Raw genomic sequence first — 21,432 nt, 5'->3', positions numbered from 1 at the left:
AGACCGCAAGGAGAGTAAAAATTCAATGAGTACAGTCCAAGGTCCCTAGAAGTATTGAGTGGGGAAAGTAAAAAAGGTCATAGCATACTGCTCTGATTTGGATCTAATTGTTTGTAATAATCAAAGATGGAACTCGAATTAAAATGTTTCCTCTATTCAATTCATCTAGAGACCTTGGTATAATCGACTTAATATTTTTATAAACGACATGTATTTGTATTAATAATTAATTTTTGGCACAATTCAAATATTACAGCTTAATTAATTTAATTTAAAATTACTTATTAATAAATTTATTTAAAGCCATTTTAATATATCTTACACCGACTAATGTCAACATTTAATATAAATATTCATAAAATTATGCTGAGAAAAGTTTGATCACTTTGGTGAATTATATTAAACTATCAAAGTTGAACTATTGTACGCAGACAAAGATGTAACAGACTAACGAAAATTCAAACAAACTGCTCACTGTTTGCTAAATTATGATGGAATGTGTTTCTAAGATGTGAGATATTATTCGTAAACGGCGAGTTAGTTGTACAAATGTTTCGATTTGTTTGCCAATTGTTATGCGTGCACCTTATTGTAGTGAGCTTTGCAGAACGGCAAAATATACATTTATACCTTTTGTATGAATTAAATCGTATCAAAATTCTAATTTCAGTGGAGTATTTACCCTTTAAGTTTTCTAGCATAAATTTTTATGTACATAATTGTTATTCTATTTGTTTTAGTTGACATTACCCAATGTAGGTATGTGGTATTTATAACAGTTTGGTAAATAAAGCTTCTTACGCCATTGTACATCATATCATTTTGTAACTACAACTTTATATTGCAGTATCCTGAAATATCCTATATATCCAAATTATTTCTTACAGAGCATGATCAATCAATCATAGGGTCATAATGCTGAATAAGCAAAAATAATTATAAAAAATTGTCAATTAGCTTTAGATCATAAGGCTGAAGTAAAACTTCTTTACCTCCATCTTTTGGTGTAAATACATGTTGCAAATAGAATAAATATTATTTATCGGATTATTAAGTAATAAAAACAAAAACTAGCTCATCTACTAGCCTCCGATATCGGAGCCCAGTGTTCTGCCACTAAGCTACTGGGTCTCTGTGTTAATGTATAATATTTTATATACTTATAATATGACATTGATGTTGTAATATTGTTGAAACACAATTCTCTCTCTTTCTATCTTCACTAACTTATATCTCCCTCTCAAATTGATCACACTTTTCGTAATAAGCTTGATCACACAACATTCATAACATTCTGATCATACATTCTCCAGTTTACTCCCTAAGTCAAACCTGCCTAAGGAAGTTTTACTTCAAAAATTCGGTTCTATCGGTTCAGAAGGTAAATGTATACGTCACAAAAATTTTCTGTGTACACTACCGAAAGCTTTATTTACCTTACATAACTCATACTCAATTACTTAACATTAATATTATTCATTGGCATGTAACATATTTATAAAAAAACAACGTACTACTTAAAACACTAAAAACCAATAAAAATGATTGTTGAACTAATAAACGAGATCCAACACTTTTATTACAACCATTACCACGACAACAAAATATACAAAAATATTCATCACGACTTCGATCACATCCGTCAAGGCCTAAACCTTTGTTCATGGCATCATCGTCAAAACCGCATGGGCCTAGACCACATTCACGTTTTAATGTAAAACCATTTTGAGCTAAAACAAAAAAGAAAATATGAATTATTATAGAGAAGTTAATTAAAAACTAGCATTACGTTTCTGGTTTCACTTTTTGGAAACTATAGTGTTAAATCGACTGCAGCGCTATTACCTAATAAAATTTGTAATAAATCATGCGTTTTATTTAAAATAAGAGTAATTTTCAATTGTTTACAAACAAATGGTAAAGTAAAATTATTGAAGCTAAGTTGGATTTATAAAAAAACTTTTGGCATTGAATATACAGGGTGTGTCCACAAATTGAGATAGTTCAATAGGAATATTAATGGTCCTTTAGAAATGTAGACCATTTTGAACAGATAATAAGGGAAACGGTTCAAGAAGTCACCCCCGAGATATGTAGGAGTATATTTAAACAATTTTGTTAAAAAAAAAAATTCCATGTATAGAACACGAAAGTGGATACGTTTATAATTATAAAATGATACATACCATTTTTGGCAATATGTGTGACACATCGGTCTGATACCGGTGGACATGGCAACAAAGATTCTTCACCACATTCAACATTTGTATTGCGTTCACATTGATAACATGTCAGATTTGTAGTATCACATTTCACTGAAAACAATGAAATTTATATTAATTGATAACATAAAATACAAATACTGCAAGTAATTATTATTATTCGTGGAAATATTAATTAATTTTATTGGATGATCAAAAATAATGAAGGGTAAATAAAATTCAAATTCGCTATAATATCTAGACTGTAGAGTATAAAATAAATAACATAATGTATTATGTTAAAACTTGACGATAAAAGACGAAAAGTAAGAATACAATTTTTCGATATCTGGCGTAATTTTTTTCAAATTGTTTCAAATTTAAAAAAATCCCTGTATAAGTAATACAAATTACATATATTATATTTTTAATAGCTTCTGCTATCTCAACAAATTATACCGCTGCAAAAAAATGCAAAAATTATCCAGAAAAAAAAATGTTATACAGATGTTTGTTTCATATAAATGTCTAAGTTATTAATTAAAATAATTATTTTTTAATTCTAGTATGTTTTTTTTAAGTCTGCTTTTGGTAAAAAAATTTGTATCCCCTAGTAACAAAAAACTCTCCCTCCAACATTCAGTTATTCTACCTCAAATATTTTCCAGCGTCCACCACCACCCCACTTGTGTGTATGTGTTTATACCTAGAATTAATTGAAATTATATGACATGGACAAACAAACATTTGAAAAGGAAAAATAAATAAATAAAAAAGCAGTGATACGGTTTGGATAGATGGATGGATAATATATAATTCTATGTAGTACAGGCTGTGGAATTTCATATTAAAAAAAGTTCACTCGGTCGGTTTTGCCACGGGATAATAAGGAGAAAAATAGTACTTTTTAAGAAAAATACGTTGTTATAGAAGAAAACAAGCCAAGAGACAAAGCGTTTTTTTGTTTACGGCTAATCAATGGCTAAGATAAAAAATTTGCAAAAGTAGAAAATATGGGTTTCTTGCGATTAAAAAAAAGTTGACCTCCAATACAAAAAAATTAAATAGAAAAGTTATAGATCTCAATAAATCGATTATATCTATCTATCGATTGACGTCTGGTACGTTTAATTTGGATGCGTAGATGCCGAGAAAATTTGAAAAAATGAGCGAAAATAGTCGTTTTTAAATTTGTTTATAACTTTTGAAAAAACACCTTTCGTAAAAACTTTTCTCTTAGTCGAGGGATTATAGTAGAGCGGTTTTTTGGGGCTTAATCTCTTCGCCTAGACTTCTTTTATTATTATATTTTAGCAGCAAGTGTAAAAACCGCGATAAAGTTTGGAACGACGATGAGCAAAATTAGTCTCGGTCTGACAGTCTTGCCCTTGGCCTTGCAATTTATTTAATGCGATTTTAATTTAGATTTCAGTTGTTGTCGTCTGATAACAAGACTCAATTAGCGAAGACCAAAATTGAGATGGTTTTGCAATTCCAAGACTAAGGCCAAGACTCATCCCTGTAAGACCAAGACTATATTCTACAAGACCAAGACATATATTTGCAAAACCATCACCAAGACTTTTTCTTTGCAAAGAAACTGGTTTTCCAAAGTATATTTAAACTACTAATTTTCTCGTAATTATCCCGTTGTAAAACCGGACAGGCTACTTTTTCTGTAATAAGTGGGTATATCTGTGGTATTTTACGCCGCATATACTGCATTAATGTAATATGAGAGATGAATCAATACAAATACAAACACGTAATGTATAAAGTGAAAAGAATTTTCATCAAAATATTTTATTCATTTTCATTTCATCATTTTGTATACAAAACACGTAAACAACGTTTGAACTTACAAATACAAACAAATCTACTATACTATACATGTATACAGTACACTGAAAAAAAAACTCTTAATACCAACTGATATGAGGTTGTCTCAACCTCAAGATCAAATATGGCGAAAGGTGCCATCAATGTGATACAACTACCGTACGGGATTGAGTGGTGAAGTTGACACAAACGCATGAGTTGTTTGTATGAAAGTAATACACTGTCTAATAAATTTCAAATATTGTTGTTTTCAAATGCAATTTAGTTTTAAACAATCTTTTTTTTATTATTACTTATTATTGTTGTTCACATTTAATCATGCACACAATATTTACATCATGGTCTGTTCGACTAATTTTGATATATAATATGTTACATACATTCGTAAACTAATTATTGACAAATACTTGTCTAGTAATTTTTAATTAAAGAGAGGATTGAAAAAAATACACTCGAACCAGGACTCGGACCCGGACTTCTTGGATTCATGTCAAGCGCCCTACCAATTAGGCTATTCGAGTTCTAGACACGAATGCAATTTTTTCAACTCAATCTCAACTCTTTTTTTTTTTTTTAATTGGTTCGACCACTTATAAATATTACAACAAAATACTGATGTGATTGTCACAACCACATGGACAGGTTTATTTATTAAAAAAATTTAGATATTGTCAAAAAATTCTTCTAACACCAAATTCGTGCATGATTAGAGGAGAAAACTTATATAATGAGGGGCGATGGTCGAAGAAATTAATTTGAAAGCTGACGATAAATGAAATAGGTTTGTGAACGTATGGGTTGTATACGAATAAATTGAAAACATTGTTCTGTTTAGATAGAAGTTTTACATAATAATGTAAATTTTAGCATGTTTATTATAAAACGTAGACAAGTTCAGTATAATATTCCGATAGCACAAAACCATTGAATTTTACTAGTCTACATAGTAATTTGCACATTGTGTGAAAGCACAATACATTTGTCTCTATGGAAGGTGGATACAATATGGAATATTAATTAAGTGGAAAAAACACATGAAATAATAATTCTATATCGACTTTGTTTTTAAGTCGATTATAGACGTTCGAGAATTTTTTCCATTGTCCAATATTCAAGATGATGTAATTGTCTTTTAATATTCAGCTGCAGTGGTTAGATATGTGGCCCACATCATACAAGGAATACGGCAAACATCGTATAAGTTTCAAATAGGTACAGTTGGATAAATTCTACGGGATGTTGATAATACATTCGGAAAATTTGAGAAGGCTAATTTTTTAATAGCTTGCATTCGTTGTAAAAAATGCAGAAACGAAGTTTTCCAGTTCCGGAACGATTTGCACGACCTTCTGCACGAGGTTTTAGGACAATTTACCTTTAATTTAAATCATGTATATACATTTTCATTAATATCCTTTATAAGCAAGTGAATTTTTTAATACCTACCGTTTACGATGTTAAGTTTATTGATTTGAGTTATATAAATTCTATATTGAAGTGTTTTTAAAGGTAATCTTTATTATGTAACAAGACTTATTTTAAAAAGATTAATTTGGAAACTTAATATTCATTAGTTAAAAGCATCACTGTAAAAAAATTATAACAAGCGTCACTCGTTTTTCCATAAAATCCATTTAAAGGGATTACATGAATAACATTTGTGTGTTATTTCTTCTATAAGTAATTTTCTCTAAATCTCATCAATATTTCAAAAACTGTAGTATTAGTCTAGGAGCCAGTGACAGATTTTCACGACCAAGTCCCTCCCAATCAAAAATTTGTGAAATGCATTAGGGATTTATACTACGAATACTCGCGACCGTCAGCTGCGACTCCGTGGGTGGGACGGGCAGTGGCAGCCTCCCACGCATGGAGGAAAAAAAAATCTTTTCAGTCATTTCCTCCCATTTGAAAATTTGTCAGATTATAGTTTACCTAGTATTTTAAAGAAAAAACAAAGTCAGCTGACCATAACATGGTGGATTATATATCAGCTGGCTGCTTGAACATGAAAAAAAAAATTTATATTTTCAATGATTTCCTCTCAACTAAAAATTTACCTGGTGGTCGTTTATATGCTACTATGAATGAAAATTAATGTCAGCTTGCTATATCTAAGTGGAAAGTTTGTCAGCTGGTACCTTCAAAGGTGTAACGCAGCAACATCGATCACCTACTGTATCTTATCAGCTGACGACTTTTCCCTTGACTTACAGCTAGCTGATTTTTTTCATTATTTACTAGAGCATATTAACAATCATCCTATAAATTTTCGTCCGGGAGAAAATAACGTATCTTAAGTTATTCGGCAGTATGCTTGATTTGAGTGTTTTGATAACAAATTTAAAGTTAAATAATGGAGAAAATGTTGGTATGAGTGAATTAATTAATGAATAATTTATTGTAGTTAAATATTTTTTTAATTTATTAACTTTCATTTCAACGAATTCATTAAAAATAACAATCAAAATTAATCACTTTCATTCTCGGCTTTGGCTTGAGTCGCTTTCATCTCTCTCTGATTCACTGTCAGAGTCGCTATCAGAGTTAGATGCGATCATATCTTCATCATCATCATCTGTAAAAAGATGAAAAAAAAAATTATTAATCCGTTTAATTTCGAGAAATTATTGATTTTATACTGTAAATGTCACATTAAAAAGGATTTTTCGAAATTCATCCCCTAAAAGGGTGAAATAGGGGATGAAAGTTTGTATGAAAATATATAAAAACCGTCATTTTTGAGTTCATTTCTTAACCGATTTTAAAAATTCTTTCACCTATATAATGCTACATTATCAGCAAGTAAAATGGGCTATATTTTATTTTCAAAAAAATTAAGGTTCCGTAGCAAAAGTTAAAATCAATTAAATACTGAAACCGACATTTTTGAGTTCACTACGTTACCGATTTTAAAAATTCTTTCACCTATAGAATGCTATATTATCAACAAGTGACATGGCCGAATGTTCTTTTCAAAATTATTCGGGATTCGCACTAAAAGTCATGGTCAGGACAATCCATTAAATAGTGAACATAAGGGAACTTAAGAGAATTGAAGACTATAACTACTAGTTATTTATATTGTTTAAACAATATTTTTGCAACTTATATAAAAAAATTCATTCTTGCGTGATTTTTTTCCACGCACACCAAAAATTGATTTTAACTTTTAGTGCGGAACCCTAACTTTTTTGAAAATAAAATACAACATATGTTAATTGCTGATAATATAGCATTCTATAGGTGAAAGAATTTTTAAAATCGGTAACGTAGTGAACTCAAAAATGTCGGTTTCAGTATTTAATTGATTTTAACTTTTGCTACGGAACCTTAATTTTTTTGAAAATAAAATATAGCCCATTTTACTTGCTGATAATGTAGCATTATATAGGTGAAAGAATTTTTAAAATCGGTTAAGAAATGAACTCAAAAATGACGGTTTTTATATATTTTCATACAAACTTTCATCCCCTATTTCACCCTTTTAGGGGATGAATTTCGAAAAATCCTTTTTAATGTGACATTTACAGTATAAAATCAATAATTTCTCGAAATTAAACGGATTAATAATTTTTTTTTTCATCTTTTTACAGATGATGATGATGAAGATATGATCGCATCTAACTCTGATAGCGACTCTGACAGTGAATCAGAGAGAGATGAAAGCGACTCAAGCCAAAGCCGAGAATGAAAGTGATTAATTTTGATTGTTATTTTTAATGAATTCGTTGAAATGAAAGTTAATAAATTAAAAAAATATTTAACTACAATAAATTATTCATTAATTAATTCACTCATACCAACATTTTCTCCATTATTTAACTTTAAATTTGTTATCAAAACACTCAAATCAAGCATACTGCCGAATAACTTAAGATACGTTATTTTCTCCCGGACGAAAATTTATAGGATGATTGTTAATATGCTCTAGTAAATAATGAAAAAAATCAGCTAGCTGTAAGTCAAGGGAAAAGTCGTCAGCTGATAAGATACAGTAGGTGATCGATGTTGCTGCGTTACACCTTTGAAGGTACCAGCTGACAAACTTTCCACTTAGATATAGCAAGCTGACATTAATTTTCATTCATAGTAGCATATAAACGACCACCAGGTAAATTTTTAGTTGAGAGGAAATCATTGAAAATATAAATTTTTTTTTTCATGTTCAAGCAGCCAGCTGATATATAATCCACCATGTTATGGTCAGCTGACTTTGTTTTTTCTTTAAAATACTAGGTAAACTATAATCTGACAAATTTTCAAATGGGAGGAAATGACTGAAAAGATTTTTTTTTCCTCCATGCGTGGGAGGCTGCCACTGCCCGTCCCACCCACGGAGTCGCAGCTGACGGTCGCGAGTATTCGTAGTATAAGTGCCTAATGCATTTTACGAAGTTTCACTCGAGAAGAAATAATTGACCAAAACTGTACCTGGCTCCTAGACTATATATGTCGAAAAGATTTTACTTTTAATTTTTGTCTAAGTTGTAACAGAATTCACCGTCAAAATTTGAAACGTAAGTCTCGAATATTTTTATGGAATAGCCTCCACACAAAGGTAGTTTTTTGTTTAGTTTTTACCGGAAAATATAACAAACAGACCGAGAATGATTAGGATGAAATTGAAATGTTGTATAGATTTTATAAATAAACTTATTTTCGCAATTTAATAATATTAGAAACATATCAATATGTCCGCTGATTCACCCTGTATATTCTTGAATGATGACATAAATTATATTTGGTTTCAGGGTATCTCATTAAAATACACAACATAATTAAATACATTACGTTTATATGATGCTAGAAACTTCCTAGAAATCCAATTAATATCCAATGTAGCTGTTCTTTGCATAAGGAACAGTCCAAACATTGTGCAATGCTGTCCACTGACATTGAATATACTTTAGTTCCGAGAAGCAATAACTGTTTGAAAGTCTCGTGCTGTTATTAATATTTTGCAACATCTCTTTCTCGGTTTTCTTATTATTCGATTTTAAAATTCCATTAAGCTCCAACCCAAATAGTTTTGTATGGAATCAATTTTACCGAGTCTGTGATTCTGTGATCTATTGGTTTTTTTTTTATTTTTTTCATTTTTGTTATCTTGAACGTTTAGCTGTTTGTTATGTTGAAGCTGATTTTATTTTTGAAAGCTCTGAATTGCGAGTTGGTTGAGTGGAATTTGTCGACTAAAGAGGAGTTGGTTGGGTTCTGAAGTCTTTAGCCCTTGCGTTCAAAAATGCGACACAAAATGGGTCATATCGTCATATTTAACGATTTTCTTATTTTCTCCTATAGAGATGGGTGAGTGTGTAAGGTCACCGAAAATTTGCTTACATAATACTTAAATACTTCATTACGGGAAAGTTTCTCAATAAATTTATTTCATTCTTTCTCAATAAATTTATTTCATTCTTATTAATTACTGATATTCCGAGAAATACTAACTTTTATAAATTAACAGTGCGAAAGCTTATAACATTTTCGAAAAAAATAAGGTTTCAAGAAAGGAATCAATAAAATAAAACTAGTACAATAAAGCTAAAATTCATGATGATAGGGCATACTATAGACAGTTGTTCAATGAGATAGATTTAAATGAAAGAATAAACTGACTTTTTCAAGCATATATTATGTTAAATTTTCACTTGAATGCATTAAACATGCTTTTTCTCTGTATGATGTTGATGATAAAAAGAAAATTTGTCTAAAAAAGACGACATAGTCAAGATAAATAAAGGGTACCATCGTACCGCTGACGGTTAAATATACCTTTTATGTAAAATGAAGAAGGCAATAACATAAATTTTTCAACTGGAAATAATTGTCTCTACTCTTATACACCTATTGAAAAAAAGTAAATTGATTACTTTCCAATATAAAGGTATACAAAATAGAAAAAGAAACAAAAGTTCCTGAAAAATGTCAAGAGAAAAATACTTGCTTTAAGGGAGAACGATCATGATACCTAAATAATAAATTTTACTGTTTTTGTATAAAGGTTTTTTTAAATAAAATGGAACGTATACCAATCAGTACTATAATGGAAGGATATCGCACATACCCAATCTACCCAAGACCCAATTGAGCTATGTTGCTTATTTACGAACTCGACCACACTTTCTACGTCCAAAGCACGCTATAAAAATTTCAGCTTGTCTCTCTCATCATTTTTTAGTTATCAAGTTTACGCAGACAGACGAGAAGTCAAACAGCCGGAAATGAACTAATTAAGTGATTTTATGAACACCCATACCAAAATTTTGTTCGTAGAATCAATATTTTTCAGCGTTAAAAACTTGGGACTAAACTTAGTATACCTTGATATACATATTAGATACCGTGACCATACTACTTTAAAAAAGAATTTATGTATTGTGATGTTAAGTAAAGTAAACTTTAAGGGTTCACTTTAGTAAATCACTATTTAGAAAGTTGTTTCGTTCTAAGTACAAAAAAAATGATGTGTAAAGTATGGCAGACGAAACGTACGATTGTCGAGATTAATTATATTTTGGGATTACAAAACGTATTTCTAACACAACCCCACCCGTTTTCGTTGACCCTCGATACAGGTATGCCTATTTTTTATTCATAAAACTAAAAAATTAAATTAATTTTTTTTTTGTCTCGACAAGGTCTTGGTAAAACGAACAGCGGAAGAAAAAAGTTTAATCCAAAATACAGTGGAACCTGGATAAGTGAGTCATCAAGGTACTTGTAAATTTGTCTCACTTATAGAAGTATTACACTTACCCAGTGTCTCAGATATCCAGGTATAAAGAAGTACCTATCTCATTTACAGAGGGTTTCAGAAGGTAATATATAAAAATATTCATGTAAATAATAAAATATTTAGCTGCAAGAAGTATTGTAAGTCTTATAAGGTGAACATTTTATCGAGTGGACACATTAAATAAACCCGCTTCGCCTGCTACAGAATAATTGCGCAGAAGAACTGGCCGATCTTCAATGCATTGGCTACATTTGTTAACTTTCTCTATTTTACAAAGAGTAGATTTTGGCACAGACTTCATCACGTGACTTCCCACTTTTATAAACGGATATTAACTTCAGTTTTTGACCTACTATTAACGATTTAAGCCTACTTTTCGGCATTTTTTCAAATAAACATCCATATGATAGTTAAGCAAAACTATGTTTACTTAGAACGATGAACGATAAATTAGATGAACGATAAAACGATGTTACCTCAGTTCTCAGTTACAGAGGTTAATTCATGTAAAATTCACTCGCTGTGTCAGTTATATAGGTAATTACGACGATAAAATCGAAAAAACGAATCCCAGATATAAAGGTTTGCTTCGTCCCAGAGGTAATTCAATGCCAAAGTGTTGGGACCTTAGCATGAGTTCCAGTTATGAAGGTTTCTCTCTTACCCAGATCCCAATTATCCAAGTTCCACTGTAAATGGACATAAACCAATTTATTAACGTAGGTTTTGTATACTTATACATACAAACATAAACGTACCATATTCATTAAATTTTCTATATGTTGATCTTTGTCTAACGTTTATGTTATTTAATAATTAAATCGATTTACAAACAAGGATAACAAATCTACATACTCATTCAAATTCGTATATAATATATATATATATATATATATATATATATATATATATATATATATATATATATATATGGTTATGTAATAGTGAGTAAACTTGGCGCCTAAACATCCAAAACATCAATTTTACTTCCGATTCTCTTACAATACTATTAGGTCGTGAATCATTAATGAAACGAAATTTCTATGATTCTATTTGACAACCATTTGGAGGACTGATGAAGATCAGTTTGGTAATAAGAAAAAATAAAGTTGTAACGATAATTTGAGTGTCGAATTTATCGAAATCGAGGTTTTCGATTTCCGAATTTTGTCGAAAGAGTTGAAAATTCGAAAAATGTATTTCAATTCATTTCATCCCTACAAAATTTGAAAAAATACTACACTTTGTTTTTACGTATTATGTTGTCGATAAATTTCTTTTAACACAAACGACAGGAAAAAGAACATCGGCGAAATACGAAAATCGAAGGATGAAAATATGAAGTTCGATTTGCAAAACGTCGACACAAGAGCCTAGGTTAGCCTTAAGCTAATTCATACTGATGATGACTAGCTGGTATAGTCGAAATAGGTATTTATATAATACAAAAATTGATCTAAGAAATTGGGGCAAAAATCGAAAAAGATACAAAAATTGTCGGAGGTAATAATAAGAACTGTCGACAGAAGTGAAAACTTAAAACTGTAGGTATATTGAATTTACAAACTCATTGTAATATTAAAAATTAAAATTATTAACATTAATCTGATTAAAATTAGTAACATTAATCTAATATTTATTATATGACACCTGAGACCAATTTCATTTTTTGTTTACAAGGTAGATTTGATGGAAATATGTGATAAATTAAATGAAATAATTTACGAGTTTAGAAAAAAAATAAAAAAAAACATTTTAAGATTCTATAACCATGTTTTAACGCTGGTCTCCGGTGTTGAAGCCCACGGCTGTGGCACTAGGTCAATGTTTATACCTCTGTTGAAATATATATATAGCTATAGATATACCTAGCAAAAACATGTTGATGATGAAGACGACGTACCATTGCAGTCACGAATTCATAAGATTTTACCCTATCAAAAAGGCTATAGAAGTTTTCACTTAAAAAAATTCGAATCAAGATTGTAGCTGACATAATTCTGACACACTTTAGTTTTTGGTACGGTTTTCTCAAATTCGGCAGTCAACAAAAATTCATCATTATAATAATTCGTTCAAAACAGACCTGTTCCTCGGCCATGATTTTCGGCTTGATTTTATGACCTTACGAATTACCAAATTTACGTACAACGATAATTTATTTTCATAAATAGGTGTATATGTTATATGTATACAAATACGTTGCACGTACACTCAAAGTCATTGCAATGATTTTCAATCATGTTTTTAACACGCTTTTATTAGGTTGGTATGTACATCTATGTAACGGAATATTTGAGCATGATTTTCATCCACTTCAAATCGTCGGATTTAATTGAAACTTCGCATACTTATCAAGGATCGATTACAATACAATAATTTGATAAAACCGATTATTCTGATCAATATCTGTAGAATTTAGTGGTTTTATGCTAGGTATTAATAACTCATATATTTATGGTGGAAGCGCAGATAACATTCCATAATATTAATAAAAAAACTATAAAAACACGCTTTTGTAACTAGCTGAACTAAAAAATAGAAAATAAATAATAGTTTTAAAAAGAAAAAAGTAATTATTCAAAAAAAAAATTAGAGTGATTTAAAAAAAATCATTTTATCGTAAAAAAGCGTGGGGTGTAAGATATTTTATAATGACTTTACTTTTATCAATATTTGGAAATAAAATATTTACAATAATTGAAATCTAGCACGCTTTTTTACGTTAAAATTATTTTTTTATTAATCTCTATATTTTTTTTTTGAACTTATAGAAATAATTTTCTACTTTTTGGTTCAGCTAGCTACAAAAGCTTGATTTATAATTTTTTGTGGTCATGATATTTTGAGCACTCTTCATGTAAACTCTACTCTGCATGCTTAGGCACATATTACTTCTATTTAGAGGTAAATATATATTTTTTCCAGGCAAGTTTTTTGTTTGACAATTTTAAGAAAAACGAATTGCTTGACAATTTTAAGGAATTGAAAATATTTATTTGAACTAGACTTGGTCACCAATTACACTACTCTCGTATATACAAAAGGTTAACAAGATAGGTACCTATCTATCCATACGTCTAGGTCTGGTGAATACATTCACAATTCTACATTTTATATAAATGTAATAGCTCGTTTTGAGGTTTTGGTATGTGTCACTCTCATCGTGTAAAATTCATCCCCCGCATTCATAGTCCAAGAATCTAAAAAAACTTTACTTTGGTCCAACTTATACCTATATTATTTCTCTATCCTAGCTTTTTCTTATCTACGCGAGAATTTTCTTATTCCTTTATCAAATTAAGATTTACTTTTGTTCACTATGTAATTTGTATATCATATCTGTAATAAAATTGCCTATAAATAAACAAGAAGTAAATTACTATTGATATTTTATATCCCGGAAAAGGATTTTATATCTATCCTCGTTAAATGTAAATAAAATTGATAAATGAAAAAAAACTAAACAGGCTCTTGGCCTATCATTAAATTCATAATGTAAATAGTAAAATACATAAGCCTATACAGTCACTCCAATATCAAATCTCATAATCCTTGTAAAATGTTGTAGTATTCCCTGAAGTTATTTAGCCCTACAATCATCTAAAGCATATCCATATACGTCTGTCTAGATGCTAAGTGAGTAGCTCCAGATCGCCACTAGTTATAACAGTTCATTCAAGGGTTCAAAGAAGTTCACATAAATTTATGATGATGTTATTTTATGTAAAATACGATTCAAAAATGTGTCAAGTGGGTTAAATAAAATTACATAATGATCAAAATTAAATCTTAATATTATTTCTCTAGCCTTTTTTCTTCTAAGCGGAAAAATTTTTAGACCGTGAGTCGATATTTTTCGTTATTAGTCAGCACGATACGTTTTAAAATGGTGAGTAATTCATGGAAATTGATAAAGAATGGGATAGAAAAACAAGGTAGTGAAATAATATCTATATAAAATAATAAGTTCGATACGGATATCGTTCAATTAGAATTATTTATCGTATTTCCTTCTATACATAATTATCTGTGTTTATTTTTACACATTTCTTTGTATCTGCTTCTGTTTTATTTTATTATATTATATTTTATTATTTTATTTCAAGTCTGCTTTGTTGTTCATTAAATAAAACAGTAGAATATACGTAGGTATTATCGCACAATAAATATATTATCAAGGGAAATAATATTCTATCGTTTTCTATAATTAAGTTGTAACAAAAGGCTAAATAACATCGCATTTAACATCCAACTCGAACATTTTACACTCCAAGTAAACGAGGATTAAACCTTTGAATTTATCTACTGTAGGTTCGATTGATCTGGAAATATGACGGTAAGTAGATAAGACCCCCAATGAATACACCATCGAGGAGTGGAAAATCATCTGTTGAAAATGACAACGAGAATGGATAGAGTAATTTATTCTAAGCAAATAGAGTCGTTTAATTAAAGAAGTATTTATCGTCAAATAAATGAAAAATTTGACGGGTATATCATACACTTTTTAAAGTACTATAAATGGTACGTCAAAGACACTGGCGAATGTCCGTTATTGCCCTTGACAACTTTTGGCTAAAGATGATTAAATGCAATAATGACATAATTTTAAATCACATTTTCTCTGTATAAATATTAGTTTCTTTTTGAGGATCAACTTTCTAACTTAAAGTGTAATTCTATCTCTTATCTTTTTGGATCTAAAACCCGGAGAACTAAGTGTCCTAATGTCAGAACATGATGTCCCTTACAAACTCTGCAACTTTGTTTAAATTATTTTTGATTGGCTAACTATAAAACGAGCTTTTAGCAATAATAGATTAAAATAGTCCAACTTGTATGTTTCGACTACGATCAAACAAACGTACTATTAACTAAATGTGTCGATGTTTGCACACAGCCAGTCGTTTCGTTTGTGCTGTGTGCTTCAACACTCATGATAGAATGAATGAGCTTTGAACCAATTAGTAATTTAAACCACAGCTTCAATTTATTTCAATGTAATAATGTTTAATAACGAATTCTAATTCAACATCAATTCAATTCAATTCTACAATAGGTACATAAAAGTTTTTTGCTGACATTGTAATACGTAATCTATTTTATAGCAAATATATTAAACTTTTTATGTCTATAATATATATATATATATATATATATATATATATATATATATATATATATATATATATATATATATATATATATATATATGTAGTATATAATATCATTGTGATGATATTATATTATATTATGGTCTGCACAGAAGTGTAGCTCTTCAGAAACTCCTAGTCCACGGGACAGTACGCTTTATGTTAAATGATCAGGACATACTTGAAACTTTATGAGTGGTTTCCTCTATCAAACTTTCTTCAGCATGATAAAATCATATTTAAGCAATCGTTATTAAAAAAGTCAGCAGGGAATTTGCCGGAAATTATGACCTGCACTTGATTTTACAAAGTAAACTATGTATGTACTGAAAAACAAAAATACTTAAATACGACGTGTTCGAGGTGGTAGACCAGCTTATCCGATGCAGTATTAATATTATATTAATATTATCAAGTGATGATAATTTCCGACTTATTTGAAAGAAGCACAGAACTTTCTAAAAAAGTCGTAGTGTTTGATAGACTCGCCAAAAAGGAAGCCACTCACGAAGAATCAAGATAAAAAAGGGTGCTGTTCCGCGGATTATCTTTATCAAGTTTTAAGGTCAAATCTGATGTCCGAATTTGATGTTCCCCATCAAACTTTACAATTTTTGTTAAGGCACTTTTTTAAAAGGTGGCACCTCTGGCTAGATATTAATATGCATGTATTAAAATGGAACACCCTGTATATAATATCCTCCTAAATGTATTGTAGATAAAAACAAGTGAAAACAAACAATTGACTGAGTTATTTGTTGAAATACCATGTATAGGCAGTGTTGATAACTCACATTTCACATTCATTCATATCTGACATATTTAACTGATATTCTCATATAATGCGCAAGTGTTGATGCGCATTCGTTTGTTTTTTTGACGTCACGTAAATAACAAAAGATATTCACTTTGATATTCCTATATTAATTACATACTATAAAATTTGCACCTAATTAACGCCCTCGTGGGTAAACAGTGATGTTTACAAAAAAATGTTTCAAACAAAAGTTTTATATTTTTTTATAAGCAACATTTTTTACATTTAAACTTTTGTTCTATCTCTAACGGTTTACAAGATGGGTACTACGGACCCATGACCCAATTGACCCATGTTGCTCATTTACGAACTTGACCTCACTTTTTACGTCCTAAGCACGCTGTAAAAATTTCAGCTTGATATCTCTTTTCGTTTTTGAGTAATCGTGTCCACAGACGGACGGACGGACGGACGGACGGACGGACGGACGGACAACCGGAAATGGATTAATTAGGTGATTTTATGAACACCTATACCAATTTTTTTTTGTAGCATCAATATTTTTAGGCGTTACAAACTTGGGACTAAACTTATAATACTATGTATATTTCATATATACATGGTATAAAAATAAAATATTTCCACATTTTGTTATGATTTATGTGTTTAATTTTCATTCTACAGAGGTACTATAGCTTACATACAAACCTCAAAATGTAAATAATAGGACCTACTGTATTAGAACAGTATGATATGTCGATGGCATATAGAAAAATCTTCAACTTTGGCATTTATAAAAGGCGTCAGATGTCGATATATCTGATTTAATTTGCACGTTCTTTTTTTAGAATTCTGTACTTTACGTACTGTACTTTAAATTAAATTTATAATTTTTGTTTTCGTAATCATATATTGACATTTTACTGAGGCATTAAAAGAATCATTTTCCATGCCTACTACATCTTAAATTTAACAAGCCGTGGGTAGAGTCTGATGCGACCCTTAAAGTACGACACGCGAATATCTTCCTGGCATAATAAAAAGTTCCTTCTTCAACTGTTATTATAGTGCCACCTATAATTTCTTGGATTTACGAATACAAACAAATATAACAAGTTTTCAAAATTACAATGCAATTCGGTACTGAACTAAAATGAGTGTATATTTATGATATTCTATATTGTATGTATATTGTATACTCTATATTATATGATATACATAATATAAACATAAATATATAATATAACATATAATACCATTTTGTAAATAATCTTTAATGTTGGTAGTATTACACAAACAAAACTCAATTATTATTCTACGTTATTGTATACATTTAATTCTCGTTTGCTTTACTTCTTCTTTTCTATTGTGTTTGTATTCGTGCTATTGTATAGGTTAGGTACATACTTAACAATAAATATCGGGCGTTTTACGAAATATATATCACTATAATGGCCATTGGTAATGCCGTCATGAATCGACGTTATACTGATGATTCGTTTCAAAATAAATTGGCCAGCGCTAAACTTTAACTGCATTCTATTTCAAAACAACGGAAGTGTTAGCTTTTACAGCAAAATGTCGTGCAGTCACCTCGTTTCTTGGATTTTTACGAGACTATGTAACATATTTCGTCCCTGGGCGTCTCCCTTTGGTTTGCCTTGGTCAATAGATACTTCGAGGTCCATTTGCATAGTAATATTCGTGTTGAGCGAACGCAAAAACCCACGAGTAAAGACTTTCGACAAAATATGTTACATAATTTGTAAAACTCCAAGAGACGAGGTGTATACTGCCCGCCCTGAGCAGCAGATGTCTCGGGACCATTTTCGTTGTGATATTCCAGTTCAGCGGCAAAAACTTCCAAATAACAAAATTAGACTCATTTCCATCGATATTTAGTTTCTAGTTGTTGCTGTTTTTCCAGTTTTACATTTCTCCCACATCACTTTTGTTCACAAAGCCCTCGCGAATCGAATGTAAAAAATCGCATCACGATACGTCTTACCACACTGCTTTACACAATTCACTGCTTTATTTCTTCGACTATTGCATCAAGTACTGTGGAGATAAAAATAGATTTTCTTGGAGATATATCCATTTCAATACAAAATGGTCACAATGTGCATTTCCGAGTAAAACAACAATCAGCTAGATGATTTAAAATGGGCATACGGTATATTCACACTGTTTGTTTTTGTATAATGGTGTCTCTTGAGAAAGGGTAAGAGAAATGTTTTGAAAATAGAACAAAGTTTATGTCGTCAATTCATATTAAACTGTATTTAGTAACGAAACTAATTTCAACAAATGTAATGTTATCCTAGATACACATAGAAATTGATATGAGCTATCCTATGTCAATTTCATCAAAAATTTTATTTTAAATAACTTTATCCGCATGTTATTAATTTTATTTCCATTAGTGTTGTGTGTCTAATATATATAATGCTCGTATCACATTGTTTTTTATAATTCTCCTTCAAAAGCTGCAAAGTTCGTGATTTTACATTCAAAGCATATAAAACTCAAAACTGTCTTCCTAGCTTTTTTTGATATCTTATATATTTAAACGAGCAATTCTTGTATATTTATATATATAACAACGATCTTGGAAATGGCTCCAACGATTTTCATGAAAATGAGTATGCAGGGTTTTTTGGGTCTTCGTTTTATCCCTCTTTTCATGAAAAACTAAAACATATACTGCAAAATATGACTCTTCCTGACATCTATTGGTATATATCGTAGTTAACGAAATAAAGTACATTAGCGGGACTTTCAAATTGGTATTTGTGTGGAGTTTTAAACGATACTTATATTAGTGATAAAATTTGTGCCTCAGTATAGGAACTGCATATACCATGTTGGAACTACCTTAAAATATACAATCATCAAAATTCATCACAGCTATTCTATGTAAAATATAATATAAAGTGTCTGTGTATTTCATTTTAGATGACTATTCGATCGTATGACCGGTTAAAAAACGAATCTGACATTTATTTTGTTGAATATTGTTCGTATGTACATACATAGAATACAAAATATATCTTTTGTCCTTTCTGTATAGAATAATCCCCTTCCGTACACGACTTGGTAGAAATGTTTGTTTGGTATTGGTAGTAGAGTACGAGTAGGTACAACGTGCCATAATGGTCTATCTTTTTAGAAGGTTTGTCGTCAAGTGGTACATTTTAATTCAACATATTCTACCTCCATAAAAGTATTCTTCAAGTACATGGATACATTCTACCATTGTAAAATACTGTAATGTACTCAGGTGCGTATCTAGAAACTTGAAAGGTTAATGCCATATCCAATATCTATCTAAATATCGTTTTGGATGCTTTCGTGCGGAAGATTGGTTGGCTCATCGTCAACATACAAATATGAGGTGTCACTTTACGGTCATTTTTGGCAGATGCATTTTTAACTTGTGAAGGTCACGCTAAACGGTCCAATATTTTTGTACGCCACTATTATTCTCTCTCATTATATTCATTTATCTTGCACTCAAGAAAGAAGCAAATGGTTTTTCATATTTTTTTAATAGGGCGTTTAATTGACATTTTTTTCCGTTTACCACATTGAAAACGCCCCAATTTCCAAAGTTTTCACCCCCTCCAAATGAATCACATCATTAGTTACGTGCCTGAATCTACCAACCAACAGATTTCACAATTTGCAATACAATACACATTGAACTAAATTGTCGTTAGTAAAACCACGAATATTGCCTCATTTATAAGTGGTGTGTACCTGCTCAAGATTTTCTGATGTGAAAAGTTGAAAACAGAAAAATAGGTATAGCAAATCTACCTAGAAATTTCTATACATGATAGAGTTTAGCCTACCTTGACCAAACTAATATTAAATCAACTCAGTTTTTTAAAATGTTTTTACGATTTTTAATTATTTATAATACGTGTAAAATTTGATCAATACTTTTCTGTCTTTTGAGTTGGGGAAACTGTCATTTGGAAAATTGAAGGATTTTTGTTTTACAGTGTTTTCAAAACCGCATGTTGACTGATTTAAAAGATTTTCTCTTTAGTTCTTGTTTGACTGGATACTATAGTTAAGTACTAATTTCACAGAGTTTACAGTTAGTAATTATTTACTTTTTATTGTTCTGCGCCATTTTGTTTGAAAAGTATTGGTTATAAATTGTTTTAAACTATAAATTAACTCTTATACCACACAAAATCAATGAATGGTATTATGTATTTTAAAACTTTTCTGCTATATTATTCTCATAACAAAATAAAGAAAAAACTGGGATACACGTTGCGTTTTTCTACTGAATGCAAAAATATATAGAAGTAATTCATTATGTGCAGAACCGAATTCATCGCCGCCTCGTGAAAATATCTTTACTGACGCAAACCATATCATTGTAATATGTCTCATATCATTGTAATATCTCAATGTGGCATTAATATAAGTAGGTACTACCTAATTATTTGCAACTACACAAATTCTCTCCGTGTAAAACAAAAGAACGTAAATAATAAAAGTTATTATGAACTTTTGATGAAATATAATTCATATAAAACTTTTCTAATATATTCATAACTTCCCATCTCGTCGTCTGCCCTTTCACAATACTATGGGGCTGCTTATCCGCCTCTGCCGATAGATTTACGAGTGCTGATATAATTTCTAGCACTTGCACATTGATAGCTAACAAAAATATGTTAATATAATTGTATTGGCAGGGAGCAGAGTAGGTAG

At 30.1% G+C, this 21,432-nt stretch overlaps 1 protein-coding gene across 1 annotated transcript in view; it reads right to left on the bottom strand.

The window, feature by feature from the left end:
* Positions 1-333: 333 nt before the first annotated feature.
* LOC123296853 overlaps positions 334-21,432 on the bottom strand; it is a 30,326-nt gene continuing 9,227 nt past the window's right edge. Inside the window, exons 2-3 of the mRNA XM_044878529.1 lie at positions 2,187-2,315; positions 334-1,730 (exon numbers count right to left, since the gene is read on the bottom strand). Of these exons, the coding sequence (XP_044734464.1) occupies positions 1,477-1,730; positions 2,187-2,315 (383 nt within the window). The 3' untranslated portion in view covers positions 334-1,476. The remainder of the gene's footprint in view (positions 1,731-2,186; positions 2,316-21,432) is intronic.

This window comes from Chrysoperla carnea, chromosome 3 (genome assembly GCF_905475395.1).
Source record: "Chrysoperla carnea chromosome 3, inChrCarn1.1, whole genome shotgun sequence".
NCBI classification, from domain to species: Eukaryota; Metazoa; Arthropoda; class Insecta; order Neuroptera; family Chrysopidae; genus Chrysoperla; species Chrysoperla carnea.
The sequence above is the reverse complement of the archived record's forward strand: the minus strand, read 5'-3'. Positions and strand labels throughout refer to the sequence as shown.